The sequence below is a fragment of the Danio rerio genome, chromosome 3 (assembly GCF_052040795.2).
Source record: "Danio rerio strain M-AB ecotype USA chromosome 3, GRCz13ab, whole genome shotgun sequence".
NCBI classification, from domain to species: domain Eukaryota; kingdom Metazoa; phylum Chordata; class Actinopteri; order Cypriniformes; family Danionidae; genus Danio; species Danio rerio.
The window spans coordinates 42,699,833-42,726,084 of record NC_141023.1 but is presented as its reverse complement, the minus strand read 5'-3'; the positions used below and the strand labels follow the sequence as shown (position 1 = coordinate 42,726,084).

Sequence of the window (26,252 nt, the reverse complement as noted above, 5' to 3'; positions counted from 1 at the left end):
AACAGATCCACATAACTGCAAAGAGAAATAAAAGGATAAATAATAAATATGTATTCAATAATTTCTGAATTTATTTATTTATTATATTATATATTATAGAGATACTAAACCCTCATCCTCCACACTTACTACTGATGACTTTGCTACTTTTTTTTGCACCAAAACTTCAAAAATCAGTGCTCAATTTGCTGCACCTACAACAAACAGGCAAGACACACCACCATCACCACACACACTCACCTCTTTTTCTCAGCTCTCTGAGTCTGAGGTGACCAAACTCGTGCTATCTAGCCATGCAACCACCTGTCCGCTTGATCCAATTCCCACTCATCTATTGCAAGCCATTTCTCCTGCAGTCATACCAACACTGACTCACATAATTAACACATCTCTTGACTCTGATTTATTCCCCACTTCATTTAAGAAGGCTAGGGTAACCCCACTGCTAAAGAAACCCAACCTGGACCATACGCTACTTGAAAACTACAGACCAGTATCCCTGCTTCCATTCATGGCCAAGTTTCTGGAGAAAGTAGTGTTCAATCAAGTTCTGGACTTTCTTACTCAAAACAACCTCATGGACAACAAGCAATCCGGCTTTAAGAAAGGCCACTCAACTGAGACTGCCCTGCTCTGGGTCGTGTAGGATCTCAGACTGGCTAAAGCAGACTCTAAATCATCAGTCCTCATCTTGCTGGATTTGTCAGCTGCTTTTGACACTGTAAACCACCAGATCCTGCTATCTACGTTTGAGTCACTGGGCGTTGCAGGCACGGCTATTCTATGGTTCACATCTTACCTCTCTAACAGGTAATTCAGGGTGTCTTGGAGGGGAGAGGATGTCCAACCTACAGCATCTAAAACACTGGCTCTGTTCTTGGGCCACTTCTCTTCTCCGTCTACACAACATCTTTAGGACCAGTCATCTAGAAACATGGATCATCCTGATGATCCCTCGGTTCCAGCTCGCATCTCAGCCTGCCTGTCAGACATTTCACACTGGATGAAAGATCATCATCTTCAGCTTAACCTCATGAAAACAGAAATGCTTGAAGTTTCTGTCTGATGACCAACTAAACTTCTCTGACCACATCTCTAGAACTGCTCGATCTTGCAGATTCGCACTCTATAACATCAGAAAGATCTGACCCTTCCTATCTGAACATGCAGCTCAACTCCTAGTTCAAGCTCTTGTTCTCTCCAGACTGGTCTCTCTACTTGCCGGGCTTTCAGCTAACTCTATCAAACCTCTTCAGATGCTTCAGAACGAAGCAGCACGAGGGGTCTTTAATGAACCTAAATGAGTACATGTCACTCATCCGTTTGCACTGGCTGCCAGTTGCTGCTCGCATCAAATTCAAAGCTCTGATGTTTGCTTACAAAGTGATTTCTGGCTTTGCTCCTTCTTATCTGCTCTCACTTCTGCGGATTTATAGGCCCTCCAGAAACTTGCGTTCTGTGAATGAATGTCGCCTCGTGGTTCCATCCCAAACAGGCAAGAAATCACTTTCCTGAACTCTCGCGCTCAATCTGCCCAGTTGGCGGAATGAACTTCTTAACTGCATCAGAACGGCAGAGTCACTGCCTGTCTTCAAAAAACGACTAAAAACTCAACTATTTAGTCTCCATTTTCCTTACTAATCTGCAATTCCCTCTCTGGCTCCTACACTAACTACCACAAAATGAATAAATAAATAAATACTAATGTTTTGCTTCTTACACTTTCTTTACATACCTGAAACTTGCCTACAGCACTTATTCATTGTTGCTCTTATAGTTGTGTAAATTGCTTTCTTGTCCTCATTTGTAAGTCGCTTTGGATAAAAGCGTCTGCTAAATGACTAAATGTAAATTATATTATATTATATTATATTATATTATATTATATTTATATTCTATTCTATTCTATTCTATTCTATTCTATTATATTATATAATTACCTTTTTGTAATTACCTAGCTGTTTTAGCCATTTATTTTGATGATTTTCCAGCATCATAAGTCTTCAGTGACACGATTCCTCTGAAATTTTATAAGATGAATTCTGTAAATACTATACTGTTTTTGAACCACACTATAGGAAATACTTAAATTACTCTGCTGTACACACAACTACTATACTAATATAAAAAATCATACCATACTGTAGTTTATATGTTATAGAATTATTATCCCTCCTGAATTATTAGCGCCTCTTTATATTTCTTGCCCCCAATGTCTGTTTTACGGAGAGAAGATTTATACAACACATTTCTAAACATAATAGTATTAATAACTCATCTCTAATAACTGATTTATTTGATCTTTGTCATGATGACTGTAAATAATATTTGACTAGATATTTTTCAAGATACTTCTGCACAGCTTAAAGTGACATTTAAAGGTTTAACTAGGTTAATTAGGTTAACTAGGCAGGTTAGAGTAATTAGGCAAGTTATTGTATAATGATGGTTTGTTCTGTACACTATCAAAAATAAATATAAGGGCTGATAATATTGACCTTAAAATTAAAAACTGTTTAGCCGAAATAACACAAGTAAGACAAAGTAAGTAATCAAAAATATTATGACATACTGTGAAAGTTTACTTGCTCTGTTAAACATAATTTGGAAAATATTTTAAAAAGAAAAAAAATTACAGGAGGGTGAATAATTTTGATTTCAATATTTACATTTACACACTAATACACTACAGTTTACTGTAGTAACATATTAAGTACACTACAGTTCTACAGCCTTTTTTTGTTGCAGTTTTCAGCTCATGGTTGTTAATACTGTAGTATGCTTTAGCATCCATTAGAGGTAAAAAAAAAACATACAGTATAAAGCATTTTAATAAAACTATGGCTCAAAAACACTATAGTATTTACTATAAACTACTATAGTATTTTTGTCAAGTGGGTCTCCTAATAAATTACATTTTAATCAAATAAATACAGCTTCTGTGAGCAGAAGATACTAAAACATTGAAAATCTTGATATTTACAAATGTTTTATTTTATTTTATTTTTTTAGTTTCCAAAATCTTTTATTCATGCACAAGATTATCTAATCCTCCTGAATGACTAACTGGCAGCAGTTGCTTCCCATGTGGAACTGAATGAGTTGTTAAAATGCTTGCTGCTTTCTAAGCTTATTTTCACCTACTGTAGAAGTCTCTCTGTGACAGACAGAGGGCGCTTTTGCTTCCACTTACTCAAATGTATGACACAGATATATTTATCTCAAACATAGACGTCAAAGGAACACTAAAAAATAAGTAGAGGCGTATGAACTCTGATAACAGTCATATCACCACATATCTATCACTGATGACTAGCACACACATAAAACAATTCATTTTGTCGAAGAACACTTCAAAAAGAATTCCTAAAAATCAAATAGATATTTGCCGTTTGTATCCATAATCTGAAGATTATATGCTTACTTTCTGCGATTAATACAACGCACCGACTAAAAGTATTCAGTTGCGTCTATTTCTGGCCTCCCCTAGTTTCCCGCCTGACTGACGTCAGCATAAAGTTATTTTCATGAATGGAGGGGGCGGTCACGAGGAATTGGTGACGTCAGTGCTTGCGGAAGCACGGAGTGGAATGTTGATACATTGTTGTTGTTTTGTAGTTAATTTAGTTCAGGGAAACATTTCGCTTCGGTTGCAGGACGCGGGACAAGGCTCGACCTGTTGACTCCAGGACACTTTCTCAGAGTTTCTGCGCATCCCCGACACAGATTCCGCGTTCACAAGGTAAAGTGTGCGAGCTTTTCTGCGAGATGTTTTGAAATTCCTTTCGAAATTGCTGATGTTCTCATGATGACGGACAAGAATTCAGCCTATCCGTAATATTCGCGTACATTTGGTCGATGCGTACCATGTATCCTTCTCTAAAATAATAAAGTTGAATGAGAAATGTCTTGTGTTATAAAGTTTAAACATGAAACATTATGTAATAATGAAATATTATATTATAAAAATCAAAATATACCAGTCTGCTTTGGACACGTGTTAACGGTTACAACTTGGAATTTAGCTTACAAACACTTTATTTTTTCATGTAAACGAACACTTTAAGTCACAAACCTCACTGATATGTTGCGTACTATTCAATGTTGTGTATTTTGGAAGTTTGTTCTACTTATTTACATTTTAAAACAAGGTGTATTCGAAGCAGTGCATGGTAAACCAAGTAAACAAGGCAGTCTCGTAACATTTAAATCAATATGGCAATACTCTTCCAACTTTTTTTCTAGCTTTAACAGCGGTATGTTTCAAAAGAATTACTATTACGACATAAGGAAATAACACGTGGTGGGCATTTGGAATTCTGGGACAAAGGGCATATTTGTGTGGCGAGTAGTATTGGAAAGAGACCGAACGACTGCTATAAAGATCTCAAGTCATTCGAGCCGCGCGGAAAGATTCCGTTTTCCCGTGCTCTTTAATCAACACGAGGGTTCAAGAATAGGGTGACGTTATGTCAGATGCCCGTGCACGCGGCGTGAACGCGCACTGGTGATACATAGGCTATTACTTTTTAAGCGCTGATTTAAGAATGCGTCGCATCTTCACCATTTGGCTTACTTTCTATTTATGATTGTGCAAGTTGTTTAGTATCATAAACGCGCTTGGGCACTCTCTGTGTTGCAATAAGAAGACAGTGGTCGAAAATTATCAATGAAGGTCATCTGAAATGGAATATGAAAGTGTTTGTGGATGTGTAGGTGATTGGAAATCTGTTTGAGCACATTGTTTTAGAGTGATTGTGTCCACTCTATGCTGGCAGGTTAGCACTAGAGCGACGCCCTCACAGGAAAAATGAGTCATAACTGGATAATGTGATTCATTTCCACACATGATGATAAAATAGTTGCCCTGAACCAATTTAACGTGATTAAACCGTATTAAAGGGGAATCCATTCATTGTGATTAGAGGAATGCATGTCTTTTGCTGAAACAAGTAGTTGTTCAATTGTGTTTTGTATGCAGCTTGACCATGTAAGGACAATCGGTGTGGTTAATTAACTGTAAGAAAGAATTTAAGAATTAAGAAAAAATTAATTAAAAAAATTAAATAATGCGAGAGGAGCATTTAAGCAAGAAACACTAGAGAAACTGAATAATCAACAATGCTTATTTTTTTATAAATTACAATGGATCAGAATTGGATGAAATGTATGTGTGTGAATGAGTGTGTATGGATGTGCCCCAGTACTGGGTTGTAGCTGGAAGGGCATTCGCCACATAAAACGTGCTAGATAAGTTGGTGGTTCATCCCGCTGTGTTGACTCCTGATAAATAAAGGGACTAAGCTGAAGGAAAACTAATGAATATAGAAGATATAACAAGTTATTCATTCAAGATCAGCGAGTGAATCCTTCTTTTTGTGTTTTGAGTAACATTAATGACAAACAGCAGGAGGTTTGTTAGACTAGATGCACGGATCTAAAGTAACATTACACATCAGATTTAGTAAGAATGCCTTTATCTGCAAAAAACTGTATTATAAAATATTTGACAGACATATTTAAATTAATTTGAATTTGAATATTATGTTTGCTGTGTTTACAAGGAATTCTGAAAGTCTGTGAATTTAACCAAGTCATACATATTCTCTCTCACTCTCTCATGATTAAATCTGGATTAGTTGTTCACCTTAGTAACAGCAATGTAAAAAGCAAAGTAAATAGTGTCAGCTTTGATTGTGTGATAACTTTCAAAAGTGGGCGTGCTGTGTAAAATCAATCATTAGCCACAGTAGTTTATTGAAGGAAATAAAAACTATTGTATACTACATCAGAGGCTTTTTACAAAAGGATTACAACAAACTTCTAAAATATTCAGAATAATAAGTTACTAATATATTAAAATAAACAAGTATATTTCTAATATGTAATTATGAAATAATAATAATATAAACAAATGTAAACTAAAATACACAAGATTGTTTCATTAGTTAATTTTAGCTTGAAATGCTCAAACTAGTATGTCTTATATTATATTAAAGTTCTTATATGTATAAAAAAATATAAAGTTCTTATGTAATATTAAAATTTTGATTAAAACAAGGTTGGGAATCACTGTATTAAGCTCATTTATTTGTACTGGAAATGTGTTCCCACTGTTCTGCTGTAGATAGGGTTTCAATTTACATTGCATTAACACTGTTTATGCAATTCATCCTTAACCCTAACACTGTTCCTTTGCATTAACTTTGTGTAGCATCTTGTACAGCCACAAAATTAGAATTAGACAATAACAAATTAAAGTCAATTTGTAGAGCTTTGTTTTAACTTTACATCGATAAAAGTGATTTAAATTGTCTCAGATTTTAAAATAGTGATTTTTACAGTACGTAATGTGGAAAAGGATGCCTAATCGTCCATACATATTATATTATGTAGTGGGTCACTGTTGAATACTTGTTATTTGCTGTATAATGACTATGGTTTGCTCATAAAATTACATATACTTATAGCAGTTGTACTTCTAAGCTTATAATGTGTTAAATGTGAGTTATGCGTGTTGAAAGAGCGGAATCTGAACCTGTGCATCACTTTTTTTCCCCCCACATGTATTCAGAGAGCTTCTAAACATTGCCTGCCACAGCGACTAGCAGATGAACAAAAATATCCACCATGTGTAAAAAAAGCAAGTGTGTTAGCCTGGTGTTCATTTCACACTTTGGAGAATATAAAAAGGCCATCATCTAACCACTTGCGTGTGGCGCTGTGGTTTAGTTTGATAATTTGGCTTTGTTTTTTCCAGAGTCAGCAGGAGATCAGTTGTGTAGGCTGCTAGATCAGCAGTGCTCATTGCCCAGGAAGAGTCCTAAGAGCCGAGCTAAGGGGAAACTGCTCTGAGTTCCTGTCATTACACACTCAAACAGTTGCTGGGCTCAGCTTACATTTGTGTTTTCATATCTTCCATCGATATAAGAAGCATATTTATAGTTTTCTCTTGAAGTCGCACCCTTGTACAAACGGCCACCTATAAGGTGAGACAACATGTTCCTCTCTTACCACTTTTACATTGTTTGAAGCAATATTATATGACATTGATTTTAAAGTTGTGTTCACACTTGCATGGTCTGGGCTGATTAAAATAAAGTGTGGAATGATTGCTCTTTTGGTGCTCTTTAAGATGTGAATGTTTATCTGAGGTTTAAGTGCACCTAACAAGAGACCTCTGAAAAATGGGGTTTCCATCAGCCTCCAATTGAGCTCATTTTGGCTGAAAGGTGTGAATGCAGCAAGAACCACAGAAATCTAAACAAACAAAAGCATGACATGATGTCTTAAGATGTGACCTTTAAAGTAGCAGAATGATCAAGCAATAGCTGGCTTTACAGTTCAGCACAGGCAGCTTGCAATAGATATAGTGTGTGATGGAGGAACTCCTGGAGCTGTTTATACTCCTTTACATGTTTATAAGCTCATTAAGGGCATACTCACAATAGGTACAGTTGCCTTGAAGAATGATTGTCCCCCCTCTCCTCTCCCCCGACGGCCTGCACTCACACTGCATTTTGCCTTCCGAACCTGAGCACACTTGCGTCATCGATGATGCGACTGCTCAGTTTAGCAGGAAGAGAAGCGCTCTCACTCAGCACAGTAGAGATCGCTTCAGTTATATTGTCAAATATTTTGCAGAACATATTTTGACACTCATAAATGAACATTAAAGTCCTTGAACTGCACATATTAGGATGTTTGCTGAAGGTGCAGCTGACGTGCTGCGAGGGGTTTGCGTCTTTACTGAACTATGACAGTTTGCTTTCATTGAAAAGTAATGATTAATAATAAATCCAAATGAAACCCTCCCTTAAAAGTGATGTCACATCTTCAGTTTTGACTCAGGCATGTTTTGCACTCACACTACAAGTGTACCGCGCTAAAGCCCAACTAAGCTGCGATATGGCACAACTCTTCCAACTGAGTCAGGGCTGGCTGTACCTGAACCGTGCCTGGGCCCAATTCTGAGCACTCATACTTTAACAAACAAACTGGCAAACGCGCCTGGGCACTATTCGAATAGCATAGTATAAGTGCACCCTATGAGTTCTCATCTGATATAGTCATATGCATGCATACAGCTAGCGTTCAGACCAGCACACAGCATTGTTTTGGAGTTTTGTCACAAAATATACATCATGATAGCCAGATTTTCATGGCTGATGTAATTGCATATGCCTTTGTAAGGTTTTCCATTTCAGGCACAAAATTGACAGTCTAATTTGCACTGCCTATGCACTGTGTATACATATGAAGAGTTTACTTGCAAAAAAAAGATAACAGTTTTTAGTGATTTTCATACATCTTGTTTTTCTATTATGTATTGAAGGATACAACTGCAAAAACATAATTTATGGATCTTCAAATTACTAAAGTTTTAGAAATCAGGATTTTACATTGAGTACTGAAGAGAAGTAATTCTGTAATAGTAAGATAAGTAATTCTGCAGCATCAGTGTTTTGGTCTTTTAATATTACAGCCTTATTATTTGTATAATATTACATTAATAAGTCAGATGATGCAGTGTTGTTTGGTTCACTTCTTTTTGGACCAAATAAAAGTTTAGTCCTGGTTTACTTAGGACCTATGGTGTAATTTTAAGACCTGAAGAAAACAACTACAACAAAAAGACTCATATGACACCCATTCTGTGACTAAACTTGCTGGACTTGCTTGTTGCATTCATTCATTTATTAATTTTTTATGAATAAATGAAATAACAATTTATTAATTCTTTGGCTTTGTCTGTTTATTGCCAACTTATTCAGCATATGTTTTATCAGCGACAACTGCAACCCAGTACTGGGAAACACCCATACACTCTCACATTCACACACACACATACATTACGAACAATTTAGTTTAGAATTTACAATTTAGAACACAATTCACCTACACCGCATGTGTCAAACTCAGTTCCAAAAGGGCCGCAGCTCTGCACAGTTTAGTTCCAACCCTAATTAAACACACCTGATCAAACTAATTGAGACCTTCAGGCTTGTTTGAAACCCACAGGTAAGTGTGTTGGAGCAGGGTTAGAACTAAACTGTCCAGGGCTTCGGCCCTCCAGGAATTGAGTTTGACACCCCTGACCTACACCGCATGTCTTTGGACTGTGGAGGAAACCCACTCTAACATAAGGGAGAACATGTAAACTCCACACAGAAATGCCAATTGACCCAGCTGGGGCTTGAACCAGCGACATTATTTCTTTGAGGGGACAGTGCTAACCACTAAGCCACCGTGTCGCTTGCTTGTTACAAACAAATGATATATAAATGAATGCATATGTTATTTGTATCAGGTAAAAACTCATAAAGAGCTTATTAAATGTGTAATGGAGTCAAAGCATCTTCTGAAAGGAGACAACTTTCTAACACTTGCACTGAACTTTAATGAGCAACATAGTGACTTTAAAGGGAAAATAACAGACATGCTTGCTTGAGCATTCTGTGCATATTATGGTCTTATTATCTTTGATTCCATGTCCTTTTTTTTGTTCATTTAAGCATCTATGATCTGTGGTTAATTTTAATTGATCTATTTAGTTTATTTAACTCATTGTTTTAGAAAGGTGATCTAATTATCAAACGCAACCTCATGGTAATTGGTTTAGTGGCTTATTTGTATTTATTTGCACAGTCTCATTTGTACATTTTTGTCTGAATTACTCATCCCCCAATAGTTTTTGGTTTTTGGGGCAAGCTTCATTTTAAAAATCTTACACATTTATACTAATTAAATCATATGAATTTTTACAAATCATCCACTTTACTGACAACATCCAAATAGTTATCTTTCCTCATGAGATCGTGCTGAATTATTCATGTCTTGAAACCGATTTTCTATCAATACCTTGCCCGACTCATGGTGGAAGATGTCACAGTAAAGTAAATCTTGGTTTCTTTTGACTTTGACCCAGCATGTTCAGTGTGGAAAGTCATGAAGGAGGGCAACTTTGTGTTGTCTCTTCATACTGTACGTGGGGTTGTGTGACCTCGTCTGAGATCTAGTGTGACTCAGAGTTGCTGAGGTATCTGTGGCCATGGCCTCCCACATGTTGTACGTTATCTGCACGCTGCATTTAGAAACCCAAGGGAAGTGCAATGCACACACTGCACTGTCATAAGACATACACGTGGGGTCATAGGAACTCGAGTTTGGTCACTAGGTGTTGACAGAGTAAACAGTTTGCCATTAGCATTATAATCACATGATGTCCATATTCGGTTGTTGGCAGTTTTGGGTTACATTACGATCATTGTTGTATAGAGGATCTAAAGATAGCGTAGTCTGAAATCTCTGGCAGAAAAGATCCTGTGGTTTGGATGTTGCATTTGGAGAATCGGAACTCTTACAGTGCTCTTTGTGGTTAGAACAGCGGGTTTGAAAGTGAATGAGACAACGGTAGTTGGTGAGATAATGACTTAAAATGAAACTCAGGGGAACTCCATATCCAATTCTCACGTCTAGTTTGTATGTCGCTTTCACTTTGTGCACCATGTCTTGACTTAGTCACATCGTGATATTATCACCAGTCATTGTGAATCAAGGTCATTTGAAATAATGTGTTTGGCTCTTTCAAAACATGTGTTGACCAATGTTCCCTTTCAGAAAAAAGAATGTTTTTTTTTAAATAGATTTAATCTAAATGTTTAAATATAATTAATTTGCAGTGATAATCCCTTTTACTCAGGACACAACAGTGTACACATCTTAAACATTTTAAACATCTTAAACCAGAATTTAGGTTTGACGGATATTCATTAACAGTATTATGATTATTAATAATAATATGAATTAGGTTGTTTATACCAATTGGCATTAAATTTTATCTCATCAAAAAGTCCAGTTATTTGACATTTTAAGCGGCTTGTTATTTTTGACACCTTGAGTCATGGGGAGTCTTCTAAAGTGATATCACTTCCTGTTTTGATTTCACCTGCATGTGTCTGTTTGATTTTGTTACAGAAAATAAATGTTCTGAATAGCACATATTTTATTTGAAATATTACACATTGTATTTAATATTGTAATGATATTAAAGTATTTAGTAATTATTTTATTTCCCCAGAGTTTACCATGAAACATGTTTCTTAAAAAAAGTTATTTATTTTTATATTATTAAATCAATGTGTGTATTTTTCTTAGACTATAGAAGCAGATACAGTAAACAATGGTTGCACAAGTCTATGCATCCTCATTTGTAGTGCATTGCTGAAAAAACAGTAGAATCACATTATTGATCCATGTAGTGAATCAGACTTTATTGGCCTACGGGGTGTCTGGACCACAAAGCTGCACCCTGCCCTTTTCTTGCTGCCCTTTACTAGTTTCTGGATTGGACAGGATTGACCTCACCACATTGTGGTCAGGCCTGTGGAAGAGCTGTCTGGTACTTATTTCTCAAGAGCTTGGGTAACTGGATGTTTATGTGTCTATGATGTGTTGGTGCTGCGTTGCACAATCCCCAGGCCTGACCCGATTGCTGAAGACCATTAGTTAAGCCTTGTTTAATCATATGAGGGTGGAGAACTGATGTTACGTCAGATAGGGGTTTGGATGAGATCTGTTGGTTGTAACAAAGTTGGTCAAGTCATGATTTTTTCTGTGAAGAGCTGTGCTTGTTGTTCTTTACTCATTAAGCACATTGCACTGGCTTCCTTGTCGTACATACTGGGTGGGTTTGTCTTTGGTTAGCACATGCTTAACATTCCTTCGAATCCCTGCATCCCCAGTTGGAAAGGAGCTTTGCTCTTGCTACCTCTCCTCCCAATCCGCAGAAAGTTCCGCCGGCTCCGCCAACCATTCCCAAGGTTCCACGTACTTTTCCTTCCGCCCCTGCGAAACAACAGGATTTTCCAGGAAACGTCAGTTTGGGAGGGTGTGATTCCCTGCCGATCGTCCTAGCTCTTACCAGTAAACAGCATGACTCACAGCTCTGCTATGCTCTCCATTTCCTTTACATAATATTCCTGCGAATGCGCCGCTGCGCTGTGGAAAAGAGTGGGCCAGGACCAAAGGAGACTGAGCTCTCCACCTCCCTGTGAAAAACAGAGTCTGAGCAAATCCTTCATCTGGCTCCCTCACGCAGGAACGTAGCAGCTGGCCATGCGCTGCTTGACTAGCTGAGCAAAAGAGGGAAAAACAAACAGCAAGTACAAGCCAGGCCTCCATTTATCATGGGAACACAAGCACACATGGCTTTGAAGTGGTGTTTGGTTTAGCCCAAGGCCTCGTCTCAATTCTCTACCTTTCATAAGTGGTCAAAACAAGAGAATCTCACATTCTCACATGTGTTAACATGGCAACACTGGCGTCAAATTCCAGAAGAGGGGAGGCCCTTTGTGTTGTTTCTGAGAAAGTTCACAATCTCAAGACTCAGATATGCGGTTATCCAGCCATATTGCTCAGGGAGCCTAGAAAAGACGTCATCCCTCTAACAGCCAAAGCACGCAATACTTGAGCAGACATTAGCCCTGCGGGCCAGAGGTTTAGTCAGTAATAATCTGCCCCGTTTGGTTTATTGAGATCAAATGTCATATAAGTAATTACTTGAAGCACAAGTTATGTGACGCAGAGGCCCATTGTAATTTACCTCATGGTTTACAATTCATGGAAAATTATTGCAATATTTGGCGTGGGACCTTAACTTCCATTGTAATTGAGAGTCACCAAATCATGTGTCAAGGCTAGTGTGAGACGGAGGCTGACCTTTGAAGTTGAACAGAAAAAGCCATGACAGACATCCACATGATTCCTGTGACATGTCTGAACAGCTTCACCTTGTGATTACTGAATAGTTTCAGTTCTGTTTGTGCTAACATATTACAGTATGTACAGCAATCAAATCAGGTATACCAGGCATGGTAAGCCAAGTGGAATTAAGCATAAGGGGAACTTGATGTGAAATGAAAAGAGCAACTTGTATAGAAAAATTGGTCTCTGTCAGAAAGCTTGGCAGGATTTTGCACAGTATTGTTATTGTTGACTCCTAGTTTGACTCACCGTAGGATGTGGATGCTGGGGCTTCCAGTTCTGTCCCTTACAATCCTCTGATGAGGTAATTGTTGCTTTCCCACAACAATGCATAAACAAGCCATTTTTACGCTGCACAACCAAAATGCTTCGCTTGCAGAAATTAAGCAAAGTTCTTATAAAAAGTATTTAGTGACACTCAATTAAGCCAAAACCAACTTAAACAGACTTGACCGACATAATTTAATGTTGCACATTTGTCTGAATCTGTTTTTACAATATGTGCCATCTTCCAAGCCATTTTGTATGCCTCATGTTGGGTGTCAACATCAAGAATTTTAACAGAACTCCAAATAATATAAGATATATCACTAGAAATCAAATATGCATTTTAATTGGCTTCCTTATATATATATATATATATATATATATATATATATACACACTTGTTTGATTTTACTACACTTTATTAATTAATACACAGTTAGTGCAGGCCCAATACTAATACTTGATGAACGCCATTGTCTAAAAACAACCAGACTGATAAAGACGCCTAAAAAGGGGTCTGAAAACAGGTTTGATGAATTTTTGCTGAGTTGGCGGCACATACTTTTATACACAGCTTTGTAAAGTAATTCCATGCATTGATGTCATTTCTATTTAATGCTACAGTGTTGTTGCTGCGAGTATACTGTAACAAGTGACTAAATATAACATGGAGTGGATCTGGTTATATTTAGATGATTATAGTCATGTAGTAAGATTATTATGCAGAGAATTAAGTATGCAGTTCTTTGAATGGAAAGTGGGGCCTCTTCGCTTTTTCACAATGCCAACATGTGTGGAATGTGTTTGTTATCCACACTTCACATACGCTTTGTGGCTTTCTTCATGCTGTAACATGGATTCATTGTTTCGTCCTGGCTTCAGAATCTATGATAAGAAGTCTAGTGTTCACAAGGAATATCAAATGTTCCGCATCAAAGGCGTTGTTCGGTCCTATAATTTATGTCCAGGAAACTATGAAAACCCGGCTCTGGCCTTGGGACATTAAGGCTTTTCCTCTCTGTGAGGGCTGAGCAGGAAAGAGGGGCCCCCTGTCACTTCACCCCAGTTCTCAGAGCAAATGGAAGAAGGGGGACCATGTGCTGAAGGAATTTCAAGGAAGTGTGTGTATGTGTGTGAAAGACGTGAAAGACTGGAGGCCCCATGAATAGAAAGGGAAGCATTTAAAAAAATGTGATTCCATGGTGCTTGTTGGAAAGAAAGACAGGGCCTCCCCTGTCACAGCCATTTTAAAATCAGCTATGGTAAGCCAATGTGATGTCTGTCTAGGAAAGCTGGTCAGAGCATTGCTTATTGTAAAGTTTTATACGTTTTCATAGTTAATTAATTGTTTTGCCATTACTTAATCTGCCATTTTAAACATGAAGGAATGTTGTATAGATTTCTTATTGGATTGTAGCTGAATTAGTTGAGAGGCCCTTAATGTAGCCCTCACATCAATGGCCAGATGGAATGAATCAACCATTCAGTTTTTTTTTTTTCATGGTGGTATTTGGTTTCAAGTGCGCAGTTCAAACCCAATCTATACTCTTTTTGTCCCGTCATAACCGAAACATTTAAACCCGCAAGTGATGCTCATCCGGTGTGGTTTACTTGGGCCAAATCAAAAGAATGACTCAGAATGAACCAAACATGCCACAGGCAGTGAATCTGCTCACTGCTCAGAGATACTTAATGTAACCCTTACTAAAGAATTCTCCTCAAGACAAAATAATCAGCTTAGAAATGATTGAGGCATTTAGAGGGTTAAAAAGGCCAGATGACTGGGCCGCTGGAATTCTGCGTAAATCTGTGCACCAAAAGAAACGTGTGCTTCATCCTAGAATAATACAGTAACATACCAAAGAAATAGTATCAGGTGAACGTAAATAGTTAACTTTGAGGATTGCACAATTATTTTACTTCCTAATGAGTCATTTCTAATATTTCTACTCAAAAATTGTGTCACTGGCAACTGGAGTTTAGTGTCAGCATGCTGAGCTAAATATAACAGGCACAGTTAAATAAGGACATGAAACGAGCCAGGAAAGCCTGGTGAAACAGGATCCAGTCTTTCAGCTACAGTTCTAAACCTGATAAAGAACATTGTCTAAAAGCACAAATATAACAGTGACTGTATAAGGGAAACTATTCCCATGTGACTGACGGCTTTCTGGAATGTTCCATTTACTGAATGGCGAAGGATAGACTTGACTTAATTAGAGCTCAGCATTGCATTCAAAGAGGTCCGTGTGTGGTCTGTTCAAGTTCTATATGTATGCATGTACTGTATGTCTGTATAACAGGATGAGATCATCAGATAGAACGATGGCCTGGGTATACATGTCTATCAGTCTGTCTATTGTTCCTTCTGTTTGCATGTTGATCTTTTCTAAATCTAGTCAATGTAAATATATACACAGTGGTGTGAAAAAGTGTTTGCCCCCTTACCGATTTCTTTTTTGTTGCATTTCAGTCACACTTTATTGTCTTAGATGATCAAACACATCAAATATTACTTAACGCAACATGAGCAAACACAACATGCAGTTTTAAAATGAAGTTTTTTTTTTTTATTAACAAGGGAAAACAAAATCCATAGCCCTATTTGAAATAATGTTTGCCCTACTGATTGGGCCATGCTTAGCAGCAACAACTGCAATCAAGCATTTTCAGTAACTTGCACTGAGTGTGTTACAGTGCTGTGGGGAATTTAGGCCCACTCATATTTGCAGAATTGTTGCAATTTAGCCACAATTTGAGTATGAACTGCCTTTTAAAGGTCATGCCATAGCATCTCGATTAGATTCAGTCAGGACTTTGACTAGGCTTCTCCAAAGTCTTCATTCAGTTTTTCTTCAGGTTTTCTTCAGCCATTCAGAAGTGGACATGTCTTCCAAAAAAAACCCCGACTTCAACCATTGTCTCATCAGTCCACAGAGTATTTTCCCAAAAGTCTTGTGCGTAATCAAGATGTTTTCTGACAAAGCCGAGATGAGCCTTTATGATCTTTTTGCTCAGAAGTGGTTTTTGTAATAGAACTCTGCCATGCAAACCAATTTTGCCCAATCTTTTTCTTATGGTGGAGTCATGAACACTCACCTTAACTGCTGTTGGATGAGCTGTCACTGTCCTCTGGTGGTTTTGGTCCATTTGTAAAAAAAAATGGCTCTTACTGTGGTCTGCTGCAGATCCAAAGCTTTATAAAAAAACTGATTTTTTAAAAAACTTTTTTCCAGATTGGTAGATCCCAATTATTTTCTTTCTTGCTTGTTTTTAATTTCTTTTGGCATGGTGGCTAGCTAATAGCCCTTTTTACACATACAAAACTTTCTGGAAAATTACCGGCAAATGTAATTGCAAATGTAACAAAGGTCTGTATGTGTGAACAGGTCCTTTTTGAAAATACAGGTAAAGTCATTCCGGCAATTTTCCAGGATAAGAAATTGTAACATTATCGATAATTTGCCGAAATGCTGCGCTGTGTGAACGCAGAAGGAAAATTGCTGGAAAGAGTGCCTTAATGATTAAAATGAGATGACATAAGGCATCCAACTCCAGTCAATGAGAACATTCAGGGCCTACTCACACTGTGCTATCTGAACCGTGCCCAGTCCCGTTTCCCGGATAGTTTGAGAAGTGTGAGTGCTCTGAATCCGGTTCAGGCATGGTTCACCTTGGCTTTGGAATGGTACGCTTGTGTGTGAGTGCAAAACGCACCTGAGCCCAAAACTGAAAGTGAGACATGACTTTTAATGGACTGTTTGATCTGGATTCATTATTCATTCTTACTGTTCAGTGAACGCAAACTGTCATAGTTTAGTAAAGACACAAACCCCTCACTGCACGACTGCTGCACACCTTCAGCAAACCTCCTAATTCCTGCAGCACGAGGACTTTATGATTGTTTATGAGCGTCAAAAGTGGCGGATCTGTTCAGCGAAATATTTGACTGCATGTCACTGCATCCCAAACGACTTAAACGATATAGCTAAAGAAATCTCCACTGTGCTGTGCGAAAGCGCTTACTGAACTGCGCATCGTCGATGATGTAAGCATGCTCAGGCCCGAATGTAATGTGAGTGCGGACCATCGGGGGAGACGGGAAGGGGGACAAACATGCTTTGGCCCAGTTCAAAGCAACTGTACATATGGTGAATGTGTGTGTGGATGATTCCCAGAGATGGGTTGCGGCTGGAAGGGCATCCGCTGCGTAAAAACTTGCTGGATAAGTTGGCGGTTCATTCTGCTGTGGCGACCACGGATTAATAAATGGACTAAGCCGACAAGAAAATGAATGAATAGATAGATAGATAGACAGACAGACAGGCAGACAGACAAACGGCTAGACAGACATGTTATTTCCTTTTGAATATCTATTATTATTTTTTTTGTTTGTTTCTCCCTTGTGCGTCGAGCTTATGAATGAAGCTTGTTTACCATTTTCTGGTCACGTGACACTCACTCCCACACCCTTTGAAGCGCGTCTCCATGGCTGCAGTCATGAGCAGAGTTCAGTTCACGCGCTCAGACGCTCCTGAAATGGAGCCCGCAAAAGCGCGTGTCTCGAGCTCAAACGCACACAGTGGACTCTTTTAAAAATAGCACAGTGGCCAAAATAGCCTCGCTTGAACCGCTAAGCAGAAAGATCAGACAAAGCCTCATGCCGAGCGCTGACCTGCTTCTATTATTGCCCTCCTGTAACGGTCTAGTGAGCCGCATCGTGAGAACGCGAGATCAGCAAGTAAACAGGGCAACCCTTGTCTGGCTGAGGTTGTGCAGTACTATACTGACCTCTGCTGCTCACTATAGGACACTTCATTCAACTCAGCAGTTTCATTGGAATGTTCTAACTAGTGCATTCACACAAAAGTGTTTCTCCGATTTTGTTAATTTTTTATTGCACATATAAGTGTTACATTTGATATATTTATTACGTTATTTTCTCTTTCTTTTAGACAGATTTTTGAAGAGTTCTGACAAGCTGCTTGTATGCAGGGCATGACGACTCATTTTAAAGCAGGCAAAGCTTTAAAGGTAAGAACACTTGTGTGTTGGGAAGATTAGATTTTTCATAAATGTAAGGCCTTAAAGGGTCTAAATTCAAAGCAAATCTTAAATTTATAGAACGATTAAATGTTGCAGATGCAAAGATTAACATATTGTTACAAATATCTACACATCTTTAAATCAACATGCATCTACTTAAGATGTAAAATTAATAAATTGTTTTTTTTTTGCGAAATCTTTTAAAAATCAATTTAGCATAAGACAAGATTTCTAATCACATGCCAATTTGCTTTAAAAGTGTGTCTTAATAACGAATCTAAACATTTACATTTTGAAACGAAATAAAAAGTAATTTAAAGTCATTGTTGTTGTTTTATTTATTTTTGGAAGATAGAATAAAGTTGATCTTAATATTTAGTGTTTATGATACCGCTTATTTTTTAAAAAGTACTTGAGCATATTACCATTTGACAGCATGCTAATATTTAATACATCTAAAATTTACCTTATTAAAACTTTCAGGAACCCGTATGAAATAGCTACTATTGCAATTTAAGCTGAATTTAAGATGCCATTTATTCTTGTGATGGTACAGCTGAATTTTCAGCATTACTCCAGTTTTCCGTGGTACGCAATTCCTCAGAAATTATTCATATTTGCTGATTTGAGGATCAAGTAACATTTTTGAAAGCCTTTGTATAATTAATTGCTTTTTTTGTTAAAATTGTGATCAGGTAATTTTGTTAAGGTACATGGTGATGGGTAAATTTTATGAATTTTTTTTTTTTTTTACGAACAGAAATTATAAATTAAAAGCATTTATCTGAAAATTGAAATAATTTTTGATGAAATTAATCTTTTATGAATAAAAAAAGTATTATTATTATTATTATTATTTAAAGTGCCATAGAACTGATACATGCTTAAATTGTTCCCTGAACTCTTCATAGAATGTATGTGGCTTAGGTAAGTACAAAATCTCCAGAAAAGTTTTTACAAGTCTATTTAAAACCCTACACTAAACAAAATTAGTTTCCCGTATTTTGTGCTTTGTGTTTTTATTTATAGATCTTTTCCCCACCCTTCTATTTATGCTTTTAAATTGCATGATGAGACTTTGATCTTTCTTCTTACAACTTTTAACCTTTTAAAAAAAGTGACTTTTATTAACATTTTGAATAGTTTAAAGTGATATATTGTCTGGTTTTGTTCTGTTATTTTACATGCTCATTTCTCTCTATATTATTTCTTATACAATATATAACTAAAATGTCAATAAAAGTCACTTTGTAAAACTGTAGAGTTGAATTTTCAGCGCAGAGATCAAGGTCCCATAATGCAATTCACAACCGTAAATAAACAGAAAACACTAATCCCTAAATACGGAAACTGTAAATGAACAGATCTTTTTAAAGCATAGGGATTTGTGCTACAATGAAAAGCTCAGTTTTCCCTTATTTGGAAAGATTATGAACATTAAAATATTCAGAATAAACTTATAATCTGATTTTACTCTATTGAGACTGTTGCATTAACTTACCCCAGAGCTAACGTCTGTCCCATTTTCAAAATATGAGTCCAACATAAGTTGTTTTAAACTGAGAACATAAGAAAACATTTCTATCTCACTAGGAAATGTTGTGTCCAATCAAAGGCTGCTGGGGTGCATATTGATTATCCCACATGTAACATCACAGTCTGTTATGTTCAGATTCACGTGTGGTCTTTTAGTCAAGTAAAATGTTTATGAGAAGAAGGAAACAGTGGTGTTTGACTCTTGTGGTTTGAATTATAATTCAACCATGCATATGCAATTTTTTTTCATTCTATGGAAGAGATTTCTGAGATTTAAAATTCTTAGCATGTTGATGTACTTGCGACTGAAACAGAATATTGAAAAAGGGCCAGAGCTGTCTTTTTACACATCATTCCCTTATAGCAAACTAAAGATAAAAGGGGCATGGTTAAGAATTTTGTGACTGAAGCCATCAAACTGACGTCAATAGACCCAAAGACCACCACTACAAACATGGATCAGGGTGGGGCCAAGCTGGAGCGCACGCTCTGATCCCCCTGGCTCTGCAATGGTTTGGGAAATTAGAAATTGAACCGAAAACAAACAATTACAGATGGCCTAAGATTGACAATGCAAATTTGGGAAATGTAACCAGCAGAAACTGGGAATTAAAAAAAAAACCGCATGGAATGGTCAGACTTTGATTAATGATTACCAAAACAAACATTTTTTTTCTCAATGAAATAACTTGCAGTTATTAGTTTAATCACCTAAACAATAACAGTGTATGCTAGCAATATAAACATTGTACTTTTTGATTGCTCATGTACAACTTTCCAAACTTTGTAAATTTACAGATTCCTAATTTTTTTTTTACATTTGACTTGATTATGAAAACTTTATCAAGCACAGTCTCTAATGTCTGTTTCTGTGCTATATTTCAGGTAAAGAAGGAGGCAGGTGAGAATGCTCCGGCGCTCAGCGACGATGAGCTGGTGGCCATGTCTGTGCGGGAGCTCAACCAGCACCTGCGCGGCTTGACCAAGGAAGACGTGGTGCGGCTGAAACAGCGGCGGCGCACGCTCAAGAACCGCGGATACGCTGCCAGCTGCCGCATCAAGCGCGTCACGCAGAAGGAGGAGCTTGAGCGGCAAAAGACGGAGCTGCAACACGAAGTGGACAAGCTGGCTCGAGAAAACGCCAGCATGCGACTGGAGCTGGACGCGCTTCGAGCTAAATACGAGGCCCTACAGTGCTTTGCCCGGACTGTCACCCGTGGGCCGCCCGGTAAAGTGGCTGCTACCAGTGTCATCACGATTGTCAAGTCTGCCAATCACAGCCCAAGCTCCGCCCCCTTTTCAGCACAATCGTAGTGCAGGCTGACAGTGCCAACCTGGTCCAATCTGGCTCTGAATCCAGACTGAATCTGAATCTGAGATGCTCGGGGTTCAGACTGACGGGATGGCGGACGCCTTCATCTACGCGACTACAACAGGCTGCATTCATTTTCTTTCATGTTTTTTTTTTTTTTTACTCATACACAAAATACATTTATATTGTCTGTGCACTGTGCTAGAAAGTCCGGCACCGGCAGGGCACGACGACCGCTATTTCCACAGGCTGAGCGTTAGCTGAGATGAGCACTTGTTGAAGAAGATACTTGATTTATGATATGGCAGCACTGGTCAGACAGCTGTGACATATTACATATGCATTGGAAATATTTTATATATCTTACGTAATAATTATTCCTATATATTACAAAAATATATAGTATAGCACTCAGATGGTTGAGGTCAGTAAGATATGATGCAATTTTGTTATATATAATATATTCAGCAGCAAATGTAGTTTTGTTGTCATTTAAATAAATTATAATTTAACGCATTCAAAGAGGAAACTTTTTAAACTATTCCATACAGTGGCAGAGAGAGCTTAATGTGCTGCAATTTAGGGGTGCTTTCACACCTGTAGATCGATTGTTTTGTTCCAAAACAGGGCTTATAACCATTACTGTGTTGCTCTTTGTTCTTGGTGTGGTTGGCTTTCACACAGCAAAGTTTCTAAATGGACCAAAATAGCTAAAACAAGTCACGTGCGAGTAAACTCTCCTTACATTTGTCAGAGTTCCACTGTTTATTTTTCGCGCTCGGCTGTCATGTGTCCTTATTTTAATTTATGACAATGATCAATAAGATATTATAAGCAAAAAAGCTGTGCTTTCATTTTGAATCGTGACACCCACAGACCTTGTCACCAAATATGAATCAGAGGAAAGACTTTCTCATACACTTGCTTAGAATTATGCATTATAGGATTTACATTATAGAGAAATATAACAGATAAACCTAGACTGCAGTTCTGTCAATTTTTCTAAAGGATAAAAAGCTGTCGTAAAGAGTTCAACGTGGCTTCACATTTGTATTTGACATGAAATGCATATTTACCAGTAGGAATGATGACATCCCGTCCTAATCATCATTTTCTCTTCATATAGCCATATATGCCTATTATATATCTACAATATACTGTAGTAAAGCCTGGTTTGTTAGGTTGTTGGATTGTTTTGCTTTCTCATTACAATCGATCGGCCCCAGAGTTCACTTCAGTTGAGCAAAGACCACCCCTCTTTCGAGCGATCTCGAACTAATTGATTTGGTGCAGACCTGAGCGCAATTGCTGGTTTCACATATGCCAAACCAACCACGCTAATGGGGGAAATGAGACCGGTTCCGAAACAAAAGTCTAGGTGTGAAAGCACCCTAAGAAAATATGTGTAATTACAAAAAAATGCCAGCCAATTGTCATCTGTTTGACAGCACACGTGCTGCAAATCGTCACAATGCAAACACATTTGTAAAAAAAATTTTCTGCATTTTCTTACAATACAAACAAATGAATAAAACGCGCAGCATGTTCTCAACACACAAAAAATAATAAATTGTGCTGGATTTCTTTTTTACAGTGCAAACAAATGACAAAAACGCCTGCAGAATGCAGCACGTTTTATTAATTTGTTTGCATTGTTAGGATTTGCAGCACGTGTGCTGTCAAACAGATTTTGCTGTTCTTTTTTTTTGTAATTGCTCTCTCGGCCACCATAATTCCATGATATTACTGTTTATAGGTTCGTAAGCAAAAATAATAATTAAAAACAATACAACTGACCTTTAACTTCTGAATATATTCATAAAGATTAAGTGACCACTTGAAAATTCACCATTTTCTGGATTTATTAGATATGGGTTTGAATGAAATGTTAATATTTGTTTTATTAGGTAAATGTCTGATAACATTGTCTAAAATTTCAAATAAGAAACATTGTAACTTAACTTTTTTTATTTAAAGATTTACAATGATTGGCTTGCGTATTCTAAAGTTAAAACTGGCGTTGTGTTCTCAATAAATAAATACAAACCAAAACATAACTATTCCAAACAGAACTTTCAAGTGGTCTATTAATTGTATTTTAAATTATATGTTATGCATATATAGATAGGTAGATAGATATGTGAATAAAACATGACATCATCATATGTCATCAAATGTGTTGGCGGAATCTCATAATACATCACTATAAACTGATATCAGTCATTGTAAAAGACCAGTGATTCTGATGAAGTCCAAAGTTGAAAATGATATCGACATCAAGGGCAAATCCTTATCCTGAAACATGACATTACTGATAAACAGAGAAAAAAAAAAAAAAATCCAATAGGAAATGAGCCAATCCTCACATAGTCAGCTTTTATAGACATAGCAATCCCAAATGGGAAAACGGCACTTACCTTTTACTGTTGAATTGCAGTACAATACTATGAAGCACTTGCAAAGCAGACTGACATATGTAAATATGCAAGACTGAAAGCACAGAGGGGCTGAGATTCTAAGGGCACTTCATGTTTTTTTCTTTTATGATACTTGTTTTACAAAAGGTTAGTTAGTATAAAGTTGATTATCCTCAACTTGGTGATAACATCTAAGCGGCACATCAGTGTTGTCAGTTATCTTGAAGATATATCGTTTTTTTCAGATCTGTCTCTATACGACACCATAAAAATGGTAGGTAATCCATATTGGATAGAGCGATAGCTGTCTTAAAACTAATGCAGTTCAATTCTAACCTGTATATTACAGAACTGAGTTAAGCTTAGCAAATAATGTTGAATTCAAGCTCCCAAACTTCATCTAGAAAATTCCGTCCGTTCAGAAATCATTCCTACCGCCAAGCCACGAAAAAGTGCCACTGCCGGTGTTGGTAACCCTGATGAAATGTACATAAAAATGCAAATATTTGATATTTCGACACAGACTCTTGGGTATAGGGAGAATTCTGGTGTAATGTAGATCTGAAAACATTAACATATCCTAAAACTGATCCTTCGTAACATTGAGATGGTTAAAATCAGGATTGTCTCTTACCTAAGTGGCTATGACCTTTTTTTATTTTGTGAGCCCTTCCACCAATGCAAGGAAGCATATTGGGGTTTATATCGCCACAAGTGTTTTTGTATGTCTTTATATCCCCCAACATGATCTAAATTCCTCATTGCCTCTATAGTTTATATCTATATCCAGGACTGGTGTGATTTGTCTTTAAGTGGTTTATTTAATTGTCGATGAGCAGCAGAAACACACACACAATATCTTTTGAACAATATGTACAATATTATGAATGCAACACACTATTAGTTTATTATGGGTGAAATGTGGTGTGTTTAGGTTTCATTTCAGTATTCATTGTTTATTTGGCATTGTTATGAAAGGTTTAACATGCAGTCAGCATTTCAAACCATGACCTTTGTATTCTAATATATAAATGTGACCACAGCTCTGGTTGGCAAATCCGCTTTTATAGACGAATGAGTTTTTAAATTGCTGTCTCCACTTCCCTTTTAGGCCACAAAAGCTTTTTAGTGAGAGAAAAAAACTCTGACATTTACCATTCGTCATTGTGGCCATTTATTTTGTTCCTCTGAGATTCCTAACACATTACGTAATATTGGAATTGATCCAGTTCCATTAAAAGTCACTTAATCCTCCTTTATGGAGTTATATACAGCTTTTTAATGTAAGAAAACTTGACAAAACAGCTCTTTCTGCGCTTTACACTGACACCTGGTGGCGAGTTGTATTTTCTCCTTCAAAATGCTGTGATCAAATGCTGATGACACCAAGATCTCCGTTCGTTTCTTGGACTTTTGAGGCATTTTTGTTTTGCTTTTTTGTTTGTGTGTGAGTTCAATTCAGCTGCCACCAAAGCCATAACTCATTTGTGTACATTCTTTAAAATTCACTCAATTTTCTTGGTATCGTGAGTGAGGGTGTGCGATATTTTCTTTGTTAATATCTGCCGTTTTTGAATGGTATGTGCGCTAACATTTATCGCTACGCTAAAAAAACAAACAAACATAGCTCGAGAGTTGACTGTAAATTAAAGGGTCAGTTCACTCAAAAATGAAAATTTACTCACCCTTAAGTTGATCCAAACCTTTAAGTTTCATGGGTGTCAAGCTTCCAGCCCTGCATCAACACCTATCTGTGGGTATCAAACAAGCCGAAAGCACTCAATTAGTTTGATCAGGTGTGTTTAATCAGGGTTGGAAGTAAACTGTGCAGCGATGTGACCCTTCTGGAACGGGGTTCGATAGCTGTGTTCTTCTGTTGAAGCCAAAGCTGTCAAAACTATGTAAATCTGTAACCATTGACTTCCATAAAAACAAATAGTATTGAAATCAATGGTTACAGATTTCGAGCATTCTTCAAAATATCTTCTTTTCTCTTCAACTGATGACAGAAACAGGTTTGGACCAAATAAAGGGCAAGTAAATGATGACAGATTATTCGATTTAGGGTGAACTATATGGGGTGGCTAACCCTGTTCCTGGAGAGCCACCTTCCTGCGGATTTCAGTTGCAACCCATATCAAACACACTTGCCTGTAATTATCATGTGGTGTTCAGGTTCTAATTAATTGGTTCAGGTGTGTTTGACATGGGTAGCAACTGAAATCTACAGGAAGGTGGCTCTCCAGGAACCGGTGTTAGCCACCCCTGATATAGACCATTTTGAGGGATGTAAACAATAACAATAGTCCTAATATATTTACTGTTATGCATTTTTAATTTTTATAGCTTCCAGGAATTCAAAAAATGACATATTATTAAATAATGTTATATATAATAGCTGTTATAATAGATGTTATAATGATAGCTGTTTTAACGTAAAGTTTGATTGAATTGCCTTTATTTACAGTTATGAAATAGTTTGACATTAAACAGGAAATGTAAACGGACTATAATTCACTTCATGAAAATGATTCGATGGACAGTCCAACAAACAAAAAGTTAATATTAAGTAAATTAATATTGAGCTTTTATATGCTTTCCAGCTAGTTTTTAGGTTCCAAAATATTCTCAAAGTGTTATATGTTGATTAGCCAGGACCATTTTCTATATGTAATTAAAACATTCCTTCTAGTTTAGGAGAACAAACTCTATGTCATCTGTAACGTGATACAATCTGGAAAGTTTAATGTTTGGTTAAAAAAAAAAACCTTCAAAGAACATCCTAAAAATTTCTTATTTGGTTTCTAAAACAAGCTTATTTTTTTATAGTTCTGAAGCTTACATTTCTGAATGAATTAAGTGAGTTAATGATTGATTCATTGTCATTTGATTAAATGAATCATTTGCTT

The 26,252-nt window shown here is 37.1% G+C and overlaps 1 protein-coding gene across 3 annotated transcripts; it reads left to right on the top strand.

The window, feature by feature from the left end:
- The first annotated feature begins 3,625 nt into the window (after positions 1–3,625).
- On the top strand, positions 3,626–24,961 carry mafk (MAF bZIP transcription factor K). Of its 3 annotated transcripts, none has more exons than XM_087242461.1 (3): positions 3,626–3,742; positions 17,992–18,066; positions 20,500–24,961. In XM_087242461.1, exons 2-3 carry the CDS (start codon positions 18,022–18,024, stop codon positions 20,926–20,928), a joined length of 474 nt encoding a protein of 157 aa, XP_087098587.1. In that variant the 5' UTR covers positions 3,626–3,742; positions 17,992–18,021; the 3' UTR covers positions 20,929–24,961.
- The last annotated feature ends 1,291 nt before the right edge of the window (positions 24,962–26,252 follow it).